This window comes from Gossypium hirsutum, chromosome A10 (genome assembly GCF_007990345.1).
Source record: "Gossypium hirsutum isolate 1008001.06 chromosome A10, Gossypium_hirsutum_v2.1, whole genome shotgun sequence".
NCBI lineage: Eukaryota > Viridiplantae > Streptophyta > Magnoliopsida > Malvales > Malvaceae > Gossypium > Gossypium hirsutum.
The window spans coordinates 1,549,209-1,569,678 of NC_053433.1; the positions used below are offsets into that span (position 1 = coordinate 1,549,209).

The following is a 20,470-nucleotide window of genomic DNA, read 5'->3' on the forward strand; positions in this document are numbered from 1 at the left end:
AGCACAATTAAATTCCCAAATTTTCTTTATTTTCTTTGTTATAATAAATGTCAATAATGACGATAGAATAATCACAAAGCAATAAGAGTTATCATTGAATAAAATTTAAAAGGGACAGGTCAACATACCATCACACGTTGTTCCTACAATGATGACATTAAAATATCCAGGGTAACAAAACAAAAAATATCTAACGGTTGTAAATAAAATGATTCTCACTAATGATTATCATTAAATTCAATATAAGATTAATAAGTGTTGAGTATAAGTGTTGAGGGACAACCATAAACCCCAGACATGGACTATAAAATAGACATAAATGATATAAAAAAATTTACTGCGATAATTTTCAGCATAGATATTGGTATAGTCGTTAACTACAGTATCAAATGAAGGAATTATATTAACGTTTTGGTTAAATTTTGTTATTAGTATTTATACTAGACGTAAGTTGTGTTTATTATTTCTATATTTTAATTTAGTCATTTTTAGTTTTAGTTTTTTTGGAATTTTGAAATTTCAGTCATAACCAAATATAAGCTGTTAAGTTAATTATGTTATGCTATTTTCAAAATCTTATCTGATAAAAAAGGAGGCAAATCAAGGGCCAAGCAAAAGCCACCCTTGAATAAAGTGGGTTTATTGCAATTTTAGATCCTCATGTTGTTTTTGTAATACAATTTTTAAGTTCCTTTGACAACTTATTATTTTTCTAGCCTACCAACCAAAATTTCCTAACTTCATGGTAATAAACATATTGTCATATGTATAATGTCATGTTAACTTTCTATTTCCACATATTACTAAAAAAACACAGTTAATGGGTTTAACGACTATTGTTTGCTTCAAGATTGGAATTTCAAAATTTTAAAAGTATAGGGACTAACAATGATTAAATTAGAGAACATTAACTAAATCTACAACTTTACAAATCATACAAAATCAATGAAAAATTTAATTAAACAAATTTGACTATTATCATTTGAATTAGAGCTAAAAGTTTAAATTTTAAATTCATAAACTTAAGCATAAGGGAAGAATTTGAACCCTTGTTTTCTTCCCAAAAAACACATCAACGTTATCCATATGTAATTAACGTTGGTGCTTCCTTAAACTGTTGCTGATATTGGTATTTTCTTTTCCTTTTGAAAAATTTATCCAATCAAGTGTTTCTCGTTGTCTATTATACATACTTCCAATTCTCGTTAATTATCAAATTTATTAAGTGTTGTTATTTATGTAAGGTCATGTCAATTTGTTATTTTTATTTACTTATTAAAAAATTAGTTAATAGATTAAGGATTGTCATTTGTGTTGATATATATGGCTTTAGAACGATTAAATGGAAAAATATAAACTAAATCTACAACTGTAAGCATAATATAATACTAGTAATTGAATTTAAACAAACAAATTTAACTATTGTTTTTTGGGTGATGACTAAAATTTCGAAATTAAAATTGATCAAATAAAAGTATAAGGATTAAATCTATAACTTTCATGAAATAGAAGAACTAAGAGACAAAGTTTAACCTTTTTCTTTTAACATTAATATCATTATAGATTTTTATCATATCTGTTTTTTTGATATAATGTCTAGAATTACTCACTGTCCTTCCCCAACCCCAAACCCTTAAATAGGAGGATAATACGTTTCAGCATACTCGACTCAATGTACTCCTGTACTGGCAACAATATCAATACTAATCAAGTTAAGTCACAATCGATAAGTTTAATTTATTTTAAAAAAAATAATATTTATCGACTTGGGTATTTTCTTCCCCGACGAATCCACCAAAATTCTGTAATCGTTTTGAGTGTGCGCTTTTAATGAATTTGTGCTCATCTTTGAATTGATAATTAAGTGTGTACCTTAGAGCAGAATTCTCCTTTTTTAACTTTTTTCTAAAAGTAGGGATGACGATTGTAAGAATCTAAGTTCATAGATTTTATATTATTTTAAACTAGTGGATTGTGTATATTAACTTTTTAATTATTTTTATAAAATTAGTTTTTATATAAAATTTTTAACGAATTTTCTCAAAAATTATTAATAAATTGAGAAGATAATGTAATTAAAAATATTTAACATAATCAGTTATATTTAATGTTATTTAATCTTAAAAATATTTAATATTAAAACAATACAAAAAGTCATCATAGTTTATATTATAATATTGTAATTAAGTAAAATTTTGAAATAAAGAGATAATTTATTTAAAATTAAATTTATATTTAATATATAAAAGGTTATAAATAAAAAAATGTATGGAATAAATTTAAAAAATTAAAAGACAATGAGCAAAAGAGTAATTTACTCATATTAAAAATAAGTACTTCAAATAAAGAGCATCACGTGCCAAAAAACTATAGATAGTATTTAGTGCTATTTCATGTTTTGATTCTAATGGAATGTGATTCATTAGAATGTGATTGTTAAGAACGTTTGGTATACAATGAAAGGTATGGATTAAATTATTAAGGATGTTGTATTATCACGTTTGGTTTACTAAATACTTTACTAAAAATATAATGATAATTTACAAAGTTACCCTTATTAAATAAAAAATATTCATGTATTTAATTTTTATAATAAAAATTATTCGTAACAAATATTAGGGTTAGATATTTAATTGATAATTTTTAAATTATTATTTTAATTGAAAGTAGAATTGTTTTAAACTTGTATTGCATATAATTTCTAAACATAATAATGCATATATAAAATTATGGGTATATAAAACTTGTTTTGGAATAAATTTAAAAAAATACACTTGAATTCACGTTTTATTTTAGCTAAAATCTAAACATATAGGTAGGCTAACCCGCAATTTATACGCAGAGTAAATGGAACAAATTTACCCATATTCAACAACAAAATTAACAAGTATTTTATACAAATATAAGTGTTAAGTCAAATTTTTTACATTTATTACTAGACTAATACCCTAAAACAATATAAAATAGGGTTCATTTTATCTGAATATTTTTTAAACTTTTCAATTTACATGGAAAAATAATTTCCCACATTTTATCATGGAAACCACATTATCATGTTCATAGGAAAATAAATAAATTTTGATATACCAAATGTTGAAATCACTTTCCAACTAATTAAATTATTAAGAAAATGAATATTTTCCATCATACCAAATAGCTACATAATGTAAACATTACTATTTATTTCCATGTATGATATATGATAAATTATTATTTGAGTCGAGACTAAAAATTTTAAATTTTAAAGAATATAGAGACTAAAGTTGTTTAACTCTAAAAATATAAAGAATAAATTTTATTAAATAAAAATATAAAAATTAAATTCATAACTTTCACAAAATATAAAAAAATTTAATCTAATTTTAAAAATTAATATTTAGGTACTTGTAATTTTTTCCACAAATAATCTATGCCATTAAATTTCCATATCCACGAAAATCCTATATGCTTTGGAGTGTGTGCGTTTAATAAATTTGAGATGATTTTATTTCCCCAAAAAATCCATGCCATGTAGATATTTCCATATCCACCAAAACCCTAAATGCAATTTTGTCTGTGCTTATCTTGAAATTGATGATTACATGTGTTAAAAAGTGGGGATGACGAGTGGACCAATAAGGTTACATCTTACACTTAATTGATAAATGTGTAGTAGGAGGTTTGTCTTCCCAAACTCGGCTCTCAAAAACGTATACAAATATTATTGTTTACACAATAATAGCCTACGCTGTGGGTCACATTAAAAAATAACATTGTAATTAACTTGAATTTATCAAATAATAATAATGTTAAAATCTAAAAACTAAAGAGAGTTGAATTTTTAAAAAGTTGAAAAACTTATCACATATTTTAACTAACAAGAATTTCAAGAAAGAATTATAAAAAAAAGTAAAAGAAAATATGAATATAAACCATAAAATAGACATAGTAAATTGAATTATAATTTTTTTAAAAATAAAGGTATAGTTTTGTTTATTTTATTAAGATATAATGTTAAATTTAACTCTTAATATTTATATATTTTTATTAATTTAAATTTCAATCTTTTTCTTAAAAAAGAAGAAGGATAAAGATCAAATTTAATAAAAATATAAGTGTTGAAGGGTAAATTTATGAGTATAAGTTTGATCAACTAATAATAACTCAGAAGTCAAGGGTTTCCGCCTACCTTCGTAGATACCGTCCTCGGCCGAAATTTACACAGTGTTCAAAATTCAAGTCCCTTGCATTTCTCCTATTTCAACAAATAATCCTACAATTTCTACACAAGAGTAAATGGAACAAATTTACCCATATTCAACAACAAAAATAACAAGTATTTCATACAAATATAAGTGCTAAGTCAAATTTTTTACATTTATTACTAGACTAATACCTTAAAACAATATAAAATAAGGTTTATTTTATCTGAATATTTTTTTAACTTTCTAATTTACATGGGAAAATAATTTTCCCATATTTTATCATGGGAACCACATTATCATGTTCATAGGAAAATAGATAAATTTTGATATACCGAATGTTGAAATCACTTTCCAACTAATTAAATTCTTAAAAAAATAAATATTTTCCACCATACCAAATAGCTACATAATATAAACATTACTATTTATTTCCCTTTTCTGATAGAACCTTGTATAATATATATATATCCATGTATGATATATGATAAATTATTATTTAGGTTAAGATTAAAAATTTCAAATTTCAAGAGACTAAAGTTGACCAACTCTAAAAATATAAAGAATAAATTTTATTAAATAAAAATATAAAAATTAATTCATAACTTTCACAAAATACAAGATAAAATTTAACCTAGTTTTAAAAATTAATATTTACGTACTTATAATTTTTTCCACAAATAATCTATGCCATTAAATTTCCATATCCACGAAAATCCTATATGCTTTGGAGTGTGTGCTTTTAATAAATATGACATGATTTTATTTCCCCAAATAATCCATGCCATTTAGATATTTCCATATCCACCAAAATCCTATATGCAATTTTGTCTGTGCTTATCTTGAAATTGATGATTACATGTGTTAAAAAGTGGGGATGACGAGTGGACCAATAAGGTTACATCTTACACTTAATTGATAAATGTGTAGGAGTAGATTTGTTTTCCCAAACTGGGCTCTCAAAAACGTATACAAATATTATTGTTTACACAATAATTGCCTACGCTTTGGGTCACATGATACAGTTATAGATATTCCCCACCAAAACATTATAAAAACGTGGAACAAATAAAAACGTGGAAAATCCTTATATTTTTATTTTTAGTAATTTAATTTTTCTACTTTCTAAATTTTAAAATTTAAATTTTGTTGTTGTTATATTTTGAAATAAAAAATATTTATTTTATAGCTATAATTTTAAAAAATAACATTGTAATTAATTTTAATTTATCAAATAATAATAATGTTAACAATTGAATATGAATTTTAAAATCTAAAAACTAAAGAGAGTAAATACAAAATATAAAGACTAAATTTTGAATTTTTAAAAAGTTGAAAAACTTATCACATATTTTAACTAACAAGAATTTCAAGAAAGAATTATAAAAAAAAAAAAGGTAAAAGAAAATCTGAATATAAACTATAAAATAGACATAGTAAATTAAATTATAATTTTTTTTAAAATAAAGTTATAATTTTGTTTATTTTATTAAGGTATAATGTTAAATTTAATTCTTAATATTTATATATTTTTATTAATTTAAATTTCAATCTTTTTCTTAAAAAAGAAGAAGGATAAATATCAAATTTAATAAAAATATAAGTATTGAAGGGTAAATTTATGAGTGTAAGTTTGATCAACTAATAATAACTCAGAAGTCAAGGGTTTCCTTCTACCTTCGTCGACACCGTCCTCGGCCGAAATTTACACAGTGTTCAAAATTCAAGTCCCTTGCATTTCTCCTATTTCAACAAATAATCCTATAAATATAAACCCTTTTAGCATTCTTTTTTTCGTATATAAAATTCAACAAAACACTTTGATCCAAATCCAAGAACAAGTTTCCCAAATGGCTTCATTTTTTAAAGTTATCTGTACATCCCCCAATTCCCCCATTGCCATTAACAAAACTTCACAAATCAGGAGCAATCCTCCTTCATCATTGTCCATGATCCCTAGATGTAATGCTGTTAAAGAACCCAGTTTCGTTTCTACTCCTTTACAGCACGCTTACAGATATGGGAATCCCAATATCACAGTGAGTTTGTGTTTTTTTTTTTAAATGTTCTTTCTTTCTTCAATACGGTCCTTGTATTTCAACTGTTTAAATTCTTTACAGGATGAGTTTCTGGATGAATATGCAAGCAAATTGGAGGGGTTCAAGCGAGTACTTAAACTAGTTAGTGAAGACCCTTTACAGGGTTTGACTATGATTGATGCTATCCAACGGCTAGGAATCGATCACCATTTCCAACATGAGATTGAACAGGTTCTGCAAAGACAGTTTATGTTATCTGCAAATGGTAATGGATTTAATAACAATGACCTTCATGAGGTTGCCCTTCGTTTTCGGTTGCTCAGACAAGAAGGCTACTTTGTCCCTGCAGGTGTGAAAATTTCCATCCTTGGATTGAAGTTTTTTTCCTTTTTGGTTAACAATTCAAACGTTATAATTGAATCCTAAAAAGTATTTATATTCCATCAATCAGATGTTTTTCGTCAGTTTAACTATCAGCTTGGACATTAATTATTCGATTGAATTTAACGAATACGTGGTGTGTATCTATCATATCAACAGTTTATATTTAACGCGTTATCTTCTTTTATTTTCTTTCAAATTGTTAGAATATCCAAACTGTCCCTAGGGGATGTTTCCTTCTGGGATTCGAGCTACCATTTACCATTCAAAGTAATAGTTAGTTTAACGGAGGATTCAATTTGAAGCTTGGAAACCAATTTAGAATCAAGGTCATAGTATGAGGACCTCTTGTGAAATTAATCTATTGTTTTGTTCAAGCAGGAGTGTTCAACAGGTTCAGAGACAGGGAAGGCATTTTCAGACATGAACTTTGCAGGGACATCAAAGGATTAATCGAACTATATGAAGCATCACAACTAGGCATAGATGGAGAAGATGTTCTTGATGAAGCAAGAGAATTTAGTTCCCAGTCCCTGAAAAAATGGCTAATGGCCAAAGTGGACTTTTTCTCTGATAGGGCTATAAGGAACACATTGGACCAACCTTTTCATAAAAACCTATCAAGATTCACAGCAAGAAACTTGTTAGGCACTGATTTCCAAGGCACCAATGGATGGATAAATATCCTCCAAGAACTAGCCAAAATGGATTTCAATCTAGTTCAGTCCTTACACCAGAAAGAAATTGCCCACATTTCAAAGTAAGGTTTATACTTTTTAGGTCAAATTCAGTTTTGGTCCCTCTACTAGCTCAACTATAGGATGTACTCCGCTTATTCCTCTACTTTTATGATATCATTAATTAGAAACACCCCCTTCAGTCATGTTATCATGATGAGTACAAAAAGGGAGACTAACTAATGACATGATAAAAATAGAGGATCAAATTATGTTACATTATAAGGATTAAATTCTGAATTTAAGCAACAGAAAAACCATAACCATAACTTGACATAATCTAAAAGCTAGTTTTACATTATCCAAAAATAAACCCAACTCTAATTTTCTTTTATGTTGTTTAGTTGGTGGAAGCAGCTAGGTTTAGCCAAGGAATTGGAGTTTGCTAGGGACCAACCAGTGAAATGGTACATTTGGTCCATGGCATGCCTCACTGATCCAACCTTATCAGAGCAAAGGATTGATCTCACAAAGTCCATTTCCTTAATCTATATAATAGATGATATTTTTGATGTTTATGGGACACTTGATGAACTCACTCTTTTTGTGCAAGTTGTGGAGAGGTAAATGATGCACCATACATTTAACATATCATCTAATTAATATCAACATTATTAACATCTTAATTTAAAATTGGAATATGTATATGTATATGTATATATATATCTTTTTTTCTCAACCTTTTGGAATTGTCCCTTTCATCTTAATTATTTCCTTTTCCTTTCTTGGTAATCCTTTGATTGTTTTTGTTTGATGTATATCAATCATCTTTTTTTTTATGAAAAATATTGTCTTTTAGTCTCCTTTCTTTTCCTCCTTTTTCTATTTTTCATACATTCCTCTTATCAACTTAGATATTTTCAAATTTCATCTTAATTATTAAAACTGGGTCTCATCTCACATCCATATATAAAATGTTTATTTGTTACATTTAAATATCTTATTTAATACCTTTAAAACTTTAAGAATTTTGAAATTTCATATTTAAATTTTACGATATGTGAATACTATGTTTATCATTTTGATATATATATATATATATATTATAATTATTATATTTACGCTATGATTGTATCTATAACATAAAATTACATTATTTGAGATATACACTATAAAGTGTAATACATGATTTCAAGTTGATGAAATTATTGATTTAATTAATTGCATGTAGGTGGGATTATGCTGCAAGTGATAAGCTACCTTATTACATGAAAATATGCTTCAAAGCTCTTGATGATATCACTAATGAAATTAGCCAAAAGGTGTACAAGGAACATGGTCGGAACCCTATCAACTCCTTAAGGAAAGCTGTATGTATATGTCAATAGAATTTTTTTTTCATGTCTAATTTACGATCCATCATATTATAGTTAATATTTTATATATCTGGATAGTGGAGCACCTTGTTTAGAGCATTTTTGGCAGAAGCACGATGGTTCGATTCAAAGAATGTGCCAAAAGCTGATGAGTATTTGGAGAATGGGATCATTAGCTCAGGTGTACATATAGTTTTGGTTCACATCTTCTTGCTCCTTGGAATTGGCTTGACTGATCAAAATATGGAACTTATTGACAACAATCGATCCATAATCTCATCCGCTGCTACAATCCTTCGTCTATGGGATGATTTGGGAAGTGCCAAGGTATATACATAAACTGTTAAACTTATAAAAAATTATGATTAATACAATACTAATACTTATCTTATATATTAATTGTAGGATGAGAATCAAGATGGACATGATGGGTCCTATATTGATTGCTACATGAAAGAGAATCAAGGCATTGAAGTTGAAAATGCTAGAAAACATGTTATCAACATGATTGCCAATGCATGGAAATTGCTTAACCAAGAATGCATTTTCCAAAAATCATTTTCCATGACTTTCTGCAAGGCTTCTCTAAATATTGCAAGAATGGTTCCTTTGATGTATAGCTACGACGAAAATCAATGCCTTCCAAGCTTGGATGAGTACATGAAATCACTTCTTTATCAAAGTATACCCAGGAAAACTCTTTTACCAACTCAATTGTAAACAAACAGAAAAAAAAATCATCTGTTTCAAAATTATGATTTTTTTTATAATTAAGTTATCTTCTATACTTATTTTAGGGTAATCTACAAAAATAGTCACTTTTGTTTGTCTCAGGTTACATTTTAGTCACTTATGTTTGAAACGTTACGTTTTAGTCACTTATGTTATTATTTTGTTACGAAGTAATCACTCTACCGTTAAGTTCTGTTATTTCTCTAACGGTAATCCTACGTGGCAGTCCAATTAGATTTTAGGTGCCAACTTGGATTTTTAAATAGAATGAAAATAAATTTTTACTTAAAAAATTTAATTAATTAAAATTTTTACACCTAAACCTTAACTAAAAAGAACTGTTCATCTCCCTTTTTTATTTTTCTTCCATCTCTTCTTTTTTTCAATGATTTTTTTGGTTTTCCATTTTTCCCTTAAAACCAAGAAAATGAAAAAAAACTTATTTGGAATCGAAAGGAGTTTAGAAGAGAAAAAAAAATTACTTGGCCTTTCCTTTCATTTCTCTATCAAAAGAAAAATAAAAATAAAAATAAAAGAGAGAATATTTGGTTGGGTGAGTATTGGGTTTGCGTAAAGCTCCACCGAAACCACCATTGATGAAGAGACAGAAATTGTGCTAAAGTGAATAGCTGCGCTCTTTCTCTCTCTCTCTTTTGTCTTTTGTTTTTTTGTTGTTTGATGAACAAAAAAACCCAAATTTTAATTTAGGGTTTTTACTAAACAATAAAAAATTCAATCTTTTGTTTTTCAGTATTGAATAAAAGAGATAGAGGAATGCAAAGAGGAAATACCTAAATCCCCCATTGAATCCATCTTTATGAAGCAGTCAATTTGATTTCAACTATTTTGATCTTAAAAATAGTTTTTCCAATCAAATGAAAAAAAACCATTGAAAAAAAAAGAAGAGAAGGAAGAAAAGTAGAAAAGAAGAGATGAACAATTTTTTTAGTTAAGGTTTAGGTTTAAAAATTTTAATTAATTAAATTTTTTTAATTAAAAATCTATTTTCATCCTATTTAGAAATTCAAGTTGGCACCTAAAATCTAGTTGGATTGTCACGTAGGATTACCGTTAGAGAGATAACGAAACCTAACGGTAGAGTGATCACTTTGTAACAAAATAATAACATAAGTGACTAAAATGTAACTTGAGGCACACAAAATTGACTATTTTTATAGATTACCCTTTATTTTATGGTACATGAAAATCTTTTTGAATATCGTAATTGCTCCTCCTAATAATGTTACTTTTAGGATTCAAAATTCCGTTTTTAATAAATTGTCAACTATTCTTTAAGTTTTATGGACAGTTCATTTCATAGTTGAAATAAAAACATAAACCTAAATTGATTTCATCATAAAATACAATCAAACCTCTGCAAAAAGGCTAAAATGTGCCTACTTTTTGAAAATTAGGAATTTAGTTATTGTACTTGTATTTCTAAGAATTTTGTCTTTTTACTTTTCAGATTTTAAAATTTAAGTTCAATTATTAACATTGTTAAATTTTTTAATTAAATTAATTGCTATGACATTTTAAAGTAAAAAAACTGCTCATTTAGTAGCTATGTAATTACAAAGAGATATTATAATTAAATTGAATTTAACAAAACAATTAAATCTGAATTTTAAAATTTAAAAAGTAAATAAATTAAATTCTTAAAAATACAAATACAGTAATAAAATTCTTAATTTTTCAAAAAAATCAAGAACAGTAGGCATGTTTTAACCTTACAAAAATCCCACATTGAATTGCAAAACATGGTATTAACTTCTGTCATGTTACATCATGAACAAACAAAGAAAATAATAGTTTTGCAAGTCAAGGAATAGGGACCAGTTTCTAAAAGTTGATTGACGAATTGATAGAAGTTGAGAATTGGCACATCTACTTTATTCATGTGATTTATGTTCTTCAAGATATTCAAATTACGTAGTCTACATATTTTCAATTTCTTTAATGTTACATCATGAAAGTAACTAACGATTTTAAAAAAGGAGTTTTATAAATTTAAGGAGCATTCTCTTCAAACCCATAAATTTCTTTTTTTAGGATTTATTCTCTCTTCTTGCATCTAATTTCAAGAATTTAGTTTCTTGATTTAAAAATTAAATAAGTTTATTTAGAGTTTTATTTAATATTCAAAAGAATAATATTTTTTTACTTCTTGAATTTAAATTACGCATTTAAAATGACTGTTCAAATTTAACTCACAGATTGATTTAATATACTTAGTCAATCCTAAATTAATTTTTATAAGAATAATTATTTGATACATTGACAGTAAAAAGTTTTAACTCCATAAACAAATTTGAGATTTTATCATGTGTTTTTAAATTGTATTTAAAATATTTTAAAATAAATAAGGCATATGATAAAATCACTACCTCTATACTAAATAATTACCTTTTATATATAATTAAAAAATATAATATATTAATAATATATTGTTACAACATAAAATTAAATAAAAAATTATAAAATTTGAAATTAATTATTATTTAATTAAATAAATTATAAATTCCCACATAAGCGGGAACTAACACTAGTAATATTCTCAAAATGTAACAAATAATGAAAAGTTTACGGGTCAAAATTGCTAACCATAAAAGTACACTATAAAGCCTGCTAAGAGCAGCACTCTGTCAAGGTTAGGCTCTATGAACATATGTATTCATGACAAGAGAAGCATCTTTGATCTGCCTTAGTGTTGAACACTTTTTGGTTCACCTAATTTAGTTCTATTCCATCACCACTTACTTAGAAAACATTGCACCTTTTAAGAGGTCGATATCATGTGGAACATGAACTGTATAAGTGTCAAAACCCTAGGAGTAAGAGAGGACTACCTAAAAGGTCTTACGGGTCTTGACACATGTGCAATTCTAGCCTTTGAGGATTGCTAGTTTGAGATTGCCTACAACCCGTATCAGAACGCTCATGGAAATTGGCATCGTCAAAATTTTGACTATGCCATTTTTTCTAGTTTTCCTTTCCACCAAAGAGCAAAATCAGGCAATGGCCTTGTCTCGAAAAAAATGGTTGATTTTTCATTTAATTTTAATTTTTTTATGAAATTACTTTTACTCCCCCAATAATTTATGGTTCATCTTTGATTTCTCTAAAATAATTTTTTAACTTTGTCTCTGGACAAAACCAAGGCACTAGCGAACCTGTATGTTGACGGATCAATTAGCAAAATAAGTGCAAAAATTTCCTTAACAGATCCTCTAGGATATGAATGATAATATGACAATATTTTATATAATTTAATTGTTATAACAGATAGTATCAATTAATCAAACCATATCAATGCACGCCACTGATGTTTCTTTAAACATGATTGAAACTTGCCCCAACTGAGTTTTCTATTGAAAAAATTCAAGAGTTTGCGGCCAAGTTTGCAAGTTCTTGATCTTTCTTTCAACAAGATTTCAAATGGAAACATGGTTTAACTGTATTGGGTTTGAAAGGAAGCAGGATTAATGGTGAAATAAATGTCTCAAATAACAAAAATTTGCAATTTTAGATCATTCATCAAACAATTTTTAAACGAGGTTGGAGACTGCTCAGTTTTGAAACATCTTGTTAGAGTTTGTGTAATTTGAATCCTGTCACTTGTTGAAAAAATAAATATAACGGCAAAATAAGGGGATCTGTTAGGGCGAGAGGTCGAGGACCGTATAGATCTATACTTCTACTATTTGACTTTGATTAGAACATAATTTTTCAACCCTTAAATAGATGTAATCAAAACTCCTCTTGTATCATTCGTTTTTCAACATTAATGAATTTTCTCCCACTTTATCCGTATTTTTCCTAAAAAAAAATTTCACATAAAATCTATATATATATTTTTTCTTTTTACTTGCAATCATTTTACTGCGATTATTGATTTTAATTATACCACATATTTAGTAAATTGTTACTAAATCAATTCTTTGCAATAGTCAATAAGTTGCATGGTGAAAGTTCAGTGCTTGAGCTCATTTATACTCTTAATTACTGCCAACTTCCCTCATGAAAGTGACAAAACGAATATTTTTACAGTAGTTTTCCCTTTTAAGAAAAAGCAAAGCACTATTTCCTATATAAAAATATCCTAAAGTTTTTATTAATTATGAAAAATGACATATTTTTCTGATTAAACTCGAAAATGCCTTGAAATTTATAGTAAAAATTAGTGGAGCTAAATAGTTTAGCACCACTAACATGCCATATCAGAAAATAAGATAAAAAAATTTTATTTTTTAGTGGAGTCATGTAAAATGGCGCCACCTGTATAAATATCAAAGAAATACCGCTATTTTTGAAAAATGAGGGGCTTTAAAAAAAAACTTTTTTTGGTGGAGCCAAATAATTTGACACCACCAATTTCCAATGTGCGTCCGTGTCTTTTTTCAATTTTAAAACCATAAATAAATTTTTTTCTTATTAGTGGGTTTTTTTTTGTTTTTTGTTTTAATTTTAAAACTATGGAAAAATGTTTCTTATCGATGGAGCGATTCTAAATTGCGCCACCACTTTATTACCAAGTTTTTTTTAAATGTGTTTTTTGTTTAATTTAAAATTTTAAAAAAATAATATTTTATTTGGTGGAGTCATATAGAATAGCACCACCAATGTACTGTATGTTTTTTTAATCTAAAAATTTTTAAAATGATATTTTGTTTTGGTGGAGCCATTCTTGATACTATTATCTTGTAGTGCAACAGGAGTGACTTTCTCGATATTATTATCTTGTAGCTTAGATGCTGCAGATATAAATGATCTCACTCGTGCGGTTCAATTTGAGATTTTTTGAAACCTTCAAACATCCCGTTGACCTAGGGAATCCCAAATAATCCACTTGTTGGCTGCTTAACCAATTTGAACCCGTTATCATCCTACTGTTGGAAAAATTGCATTCTATGGGAACATTGAGACATATTCTCAATAAATAAAGGGGGAGAGTTGAATCATAAAATTATATACAAATATATATAAAAAATATAATTTTATATATATAAAATATTGTCAAAACTTTTTTCAATGCAAATTCATTTAAATTCGTTATTATATATATATAAAATAACAATTATAATTATTTTATATTTAATAACTATATATATTTTACTATTTTTTATATATTTTCTTTTATTAACATTCTAAATATAAATAAATTAATATATTTTTAATATATACATTATAATATAATATATATAACTTTTATATGATAAAAAATAATATATTATAAACTTAAAAATCTCTCAAATTAAATTGTTTTGAATATTACAGTTTAAATTTGATTTTTCTAAATAAAATAAATTTTTAAACTTAATATTTTTATTTTTTATTTAAATCAAATCACATTATAGAATAAAAACATAGACCACATATTTCATCTGTGGTACGAAACCAAAAAAATCATAAAACATTCATTGTAGCTAGCACATGCAAAACGATAGTTGGGTTAATAGATAAAGTAGTACGTTTTAATTTTATGTGCACCACAAATTATTTCGATTTCATTTGGTTTTGGTTTTTATTATTATTTGATTGAAGAAAAATTTAAAAAGAAAAAGGCAATGATATTTTGTTTTAATTTAATTATTGTTGTGGAAAAAACCAAACAAAGAGGCTCCGTGGTACAAGTGTGGAATCTTGTTGCGTATGTGAAAGCGTACTATTACTCCTACGAAAGTAGGGCCAACATTATATAATGCTTGTTTGAATGTGTTCGAAGAACATGTGCTCCATGCAAAACCTTCATGCGTCTTCTTACATATATAATTTCCATCGTCATGGGCACACCTTACACTAATGATTAAGATTGTTCGAATCCACACAAATTTGTTGTAAAGGTGAAAAAAATCTACAAAAAGGAAAGAAGATAAGCTTTGGGGCATTAGAGTTGGCACTCTAATGGCTCTCCCATATTTAAGTCAACCTTTTTGTTTAAGGAGAAGAGGAAGAGGTAAAAAATTAATGGTGAACGTAGCAAAGATCCCCTAAACGCCTTATTTTCATACCTCTAACGTGATAATTTTCTTAATCTTAGGGTTGAGGCGTCTCAAGTTTGATTCATTCTTTATGTTTCATTGTAATCGTGTTTAAAGTCTTTTCGTTTTCCTGCTATTAGTTGTTTATGGCTCCTTTTTACCTTTTTAAGTCTCTTTGTTATTGGATTTTATGAGTATGACATAACAAAGACAAAGTATTAATACATGATTAATCCATTTCACTTGTAAAAATTTTGTTAAGAGTGTGATAGTTTTTTTTTCAAATCAAAATTGAGAGTTAAAAAGAAGAGTTGTGGAAATTTATATTGAAAAGGTTGGAAATGTAGAAACTTTATATTGAAAGGTTGGAAATGATTTGTAATTTTGTAGGACCAAAACACAAATTCTACGATTTTATTAATTTCAGGTTAAAATGATTTCAAAAGTATTTCAATAGTTGAATTAGTGAATGTTTAGCAAAAAATTACAAATTTTATATTAATTTTACTATGATATATAAAACTTAAATTTTTTTATTCAAAGCCTATTTTCACCTATAATCCCTTTCTATCCTTAAATTAAAAAAAATTACACCTATCTATACATTAAAATTTAAATCCATATGTATTACTCCGCATGATTTAATAATTTCGTTTCAACATTAATTTAAACTATTAGTAAGTTTATGTTTTGATCAATTAATTTTAAAAAGTTACAAAATGGTCATTGAATTTTTTGAAAGTTTTCATTTAAGTCACCAAGTTGTTAAAATCATTGTAGTATGACATTCTCTATTCGTACCTTCTGCACCTATCAAAAGCTCTCCTTCCCCATTCATTCTACAAATCCATTTTTTTCATGAAATAAGAATATCACAAATTTGTGAATCAAAATCCAAACAGTTTTCTTCTCCAATATATGACATTGACCATCAGATCGACTTGGATCTAAGGTATGTTCTTTTACTTGTCGTTGGGTATTAATCCATGATACTAATTATTGAATCATTACTTAAAGCTCACTAGCCGAACTTTAAAAAAGGTTAAATTTTGCTATCAATCTCTGTACTTTGCAAAAATTATGGACTTAGTCCCTATACTTTATTTGATCAATTTTAGTCCCTAGAATTTTTGAATTGGTAAATTTTAGTCCTTGTACTTTTTAAATTTTGAAATTTTAGTCCTAGCCCAAACAGTAGCAATTAAACTTGTTTGATTAAATTCAATTATTAGTCCTATACTATGTGTACGGTTGTAGATTTAATCCATTTCCTCTAAGTGGATTATTCTAAGTCCCTATACTTTTCAAAATTTGAAATTATAATCCTAGCACAAATGGCAGTTGATAATCCATTAATTGAGTTTTTAGTGAGTAATATGTGGAAACAATAAGCTTACATGACATTACACATATGATAATATGTTTGGCACATTAGATTTTGGAAATAGAAGAACTTCACTTAATGAATTTAACCATTATTGTTTTTGTGAGGATTGAAATTCTAAAATTTTAAAAGTATAGGGACTAAAAATGACCAAATCAAAGTATAGGGATTAAATCTAAATTTTTTAATAAATACAAGGACTAATAGCAGAGTTTAACCAAAAAAAACTTAACAGCCAATTACTTAAATAGAAACTTTCGAGTATATAATTCAATGACCATTTTATAACATTTTAAAATTGAATAATCAAAACGTAAACTTACTAATAATTTAATGACGTTAAGTGAAGTGTACCCTTCACTTTAACGTAAAAAGTGAATAAAAAATGTTATCATAAAATTCCAATACATGTATTATCTTAGTAAAGTAATCACTCCACCCGCCCAAATAGTTATTTATAACTTCTAGTAAACATTTCGATTCAAGCCACCATAATCTCAATTGTAAAACATATTTTCATTCCAAAACTTTATAATAATATTAGTGAAAATTAAATAAGAGTTTCGACATTCGAATGTTGAACAACATTATTATTATAATCATATTTGTGTTACGAATTCATAAAGTTATTTGTTAAACCTATCCAATGTTAAGCTCGTACTAGTGTCACGGGGCTAGACCTTTCGTCTCGCAATCCGTGCGGCCTTAGGCGATTTGCTCGTCCAAACTCGCCCAAGTCAGTCTTTACTCGAATGAGGGTTCCTTAAGAACTCCTCCAAGGCACCAACTCGTACAGCGGAAGCAAACTTATGCCAAAAGAAGCTTAAAAGAACAACAGAAAGGGACGCTCGCAAAGTGTTTGAGTAAATGCTCTCTATTCTCTTATTCACAAAGAATAATGAAACAATGAATGGAGTCCTCTACAAATGAGGGGAGAGGCCTCTATTTATAGTTGAGCCTCTCCAAATCCAACGGTACAAATCAAGTACATCAACGGCTATGATTAAAGGGTATCTACAAATCAAATCTCTAAGAATATAAAATCATATCTTCTAAGATTACATATCATATCTAAGATCTCTAAGAATATAAAATAATATCTTATAAGATTTCATATCATATCTAAGATCTCTAAAATTATAATATAATATCATATCATATCTAAGATCTCTAAGATTATAATATAATATCTTATAAGATTCCATATCATATCTAAGATCTCTAAGATTATAAAATCATATCTTTTAAGATCATGTTTCCATATTTGTAGATGGACCTTCAATCTCTTCAAGCAATGGGCCAATCCGATTGGGCCAACCAGACTTTAATGACAGGCTTCTCCAACAGTTCCTTGAATCAGGCCAGCTCACATGGGCCAAATGATCCCCATCTGAGTAATAGACCTCCATCGGATGCATTTGGCTCGATAGTCAGGGGCTTTGAACTCTGGCCCGTGACATTCTCCCCCACCCATTCTCGCAACGTCCTCATTGCGACTCCTGAATGGCACTGACTTGATTCGCCTTGGATCCCACTCGTTGCCTTAGCTCTTCCTTTCCTTCGGGACTTTTGCCTCGGCTTCCGTCGCTTCTTAACTCGAGCCGTCTTACTCGTTTGTACATCTCGACGACAAGGAGTTATGTCACTCCCTTGCCCACATTCTAACTTCCCTCTAACAGAATCCTCATGATTCACAACACTTGGCTTTGCTTTACCCACAGTCTCTCGGCCTCCTTGGTCAAGGACTTCGAAAGGGCCCCTAAGTTCTCTCCAAGTACACAAGTTAGAATGCAAAACACTATCAGAGTGTTTCAAATGTACCTTTGCATTTACTCGGGTCAACTGTCCCACATGCATCATTTCTTTTTCCTTGAAGTCCGATGCACCACCCACCTCTTCCATAGGTGGAAGCCTTGTCGATGACTCGGCCAACTCCGACGCTTCACTCGATTCGAACCTCATTGGTCCCAGCTTCACTGTTTTCATCGCAACTTCTTCCTCTAAGTTCGATGACAAACTCACCTCTCCATTGGATGGAAGCCCCTCCGACGACTCACTATGCTCGGACGTTGTCTTTCCTTTGACTACGACTTGCTTTGGACAGTTCCGCAACTCATGCGGACCACGGCACAAGAAGCACTTTACTCGCTTCTTTTTGCTCCTTTTAGCCCTCTTGGCTTCGACTTTACCCTTGTTCGAACCAAGCTTCTTGGGCTCCTTGTCTGCTCCATCGTTCCCTTCGATGACAGACTTGCTCCTCTTTGCCCTCTTGGCTTCGGCTTTTCTCTTGCTAGAACCAAGCTTCCTAGGCTTCGTATCTGCTGATCATTCCCATCGATAACAGACTTCTTCGGACACTTCCGCAACCTATGCGGACCATGACATAAGAAGTACTCGACTGGCTTCTTCTCGCTTTCGGCCTCCTTGGCTTCGACACCCCTTGCGCTCGAACCAAGTCCCAAGGCCTTACTCACCGGCTTCTTCTTAAGCGCGGATTTCATCGGACACTTCTTTAACATGTGTGGACCGTCGTAGAGAAAGCATTTCAGCTTGTCCCTTTTCCTATTGGGTTTCTTCTTCCCAACCTGTGGTTTCCCATTACCACTATTGTTGCCGTTGCCATTGCCATACTCATCCGTATCTTCCTTGTGATTCCCTTCACATATGCCCCTTCCCTCGGACTTGGAAGATCCAAACTTGTCTTTCCCTAGACCAAGCTTAACCACGGATACCGCTACCTTCATGGCTTCCGACAGCTTTTAGACACCTCTTTGTTCCACCTCCTGTCTGACCCACGGCTTCAATCCCTCTTGAAAAGTAAGCATTACTTCTCTCTCGGTCACATCCGAAACTTGGAGCATGAGTTCCTTGAACTCACGATCATACTCCCCCACTGTGCCCCGTTGCGTTATCTCTTGCAACTTTGCCCGAGCTTCTTCCTCGGCAAACTTCGGGTAAAACTGTCCCTTCAACTCGCATTGAAACTTCTCCCATGTTCCAATCTCACCTTGCCTTTTATCTATGGTCCTACCTTGCCACCATAAAAACGCAATATCAGTAAGAAATAATGAAGCAGTTTGTACCTTACCCGCATCACCCACGATACCTTTGGCACAGAAGTAGTTTTCCATCCTCCACAAGAAATTGTCCACATCACATGCAGACCTTGTCCCCTCAAACTCTTTCAGCTTCGGGACATACTCGCTACTGAGTGCTGCACTTGACACTCCTTCCCCCACTGCTGCTCAACACAAGGCCAGCTCTCCCTCGAGCTCCTCTATTCTTGTGTTTAAAGCCAGCGTCGTGGCCATTGTTTCCTCCTTCAAAGCCTTCACCATGGCTTTGAGAGCATTGTTCCTCTCTGTCAGCTTCTATCTAGCAACTCTTGCACGTTATCCCTTTGGGAAGTTAGACACGTGGTCACAAAGTCCCTAAACTGTTCCTTCATGTCTTCAATACTTTCCCCACGAGCATTGTCAGACTCTTTAACGTCCTCCATGGGCTCCTCAAGTTTACCCACGCGTACCTTTACTGCGGACAGCATCTCCCTCAAAGACTTTCTCGCCCATCTTTGTTCGAACTCTTCTTTCGACATCCCAACAGTGCCTTCGAACCAACGGCTCTGATACCACTTGTCACGGGGCTACACCTTTCGTCTCGCAATCCGTGCTGCCTTAGGCGATTTGCTCGTCCAAACTCGCCCAAGTCAGTCTTTACTC

General features: G+C 29.6%; 1 protein-coding gene across 1 annotated transcript; it reads left to right on the top strand.

The window, feature by feature from the left end:
* The first annotated feature begins 5,853 nt into the window (after positions 1-5,853).
* On the top strand, positions 5,854-9,540 carry LOC107924963 ((3S,6E)-nerolidol synthase 1). Its single transcript, XM_016855541.2, has 7 exons — positions 5,854-6,220; positions 6,302-6,569; positions 6,983-7,361; positions 7,683-7,901; positions 8,510-8,648; positions 8,733-8,981; positions 9,060-9,540. The coding sequence occupies exons 1-7, from the start codon at positions 6,032-6,034 to the stop codon at positions 9,372-9,374; spliced, it is 1,758 nt and encodes a 585-aa protein (XP_016711030.1). The 5' UTR covers positions 5,854-6,031; the 3' UTR covers positions 9,375-9,540.
* The last annotated feature ends 10,930 nt before the right edge of the window (positions 9,541-20,470 follow it).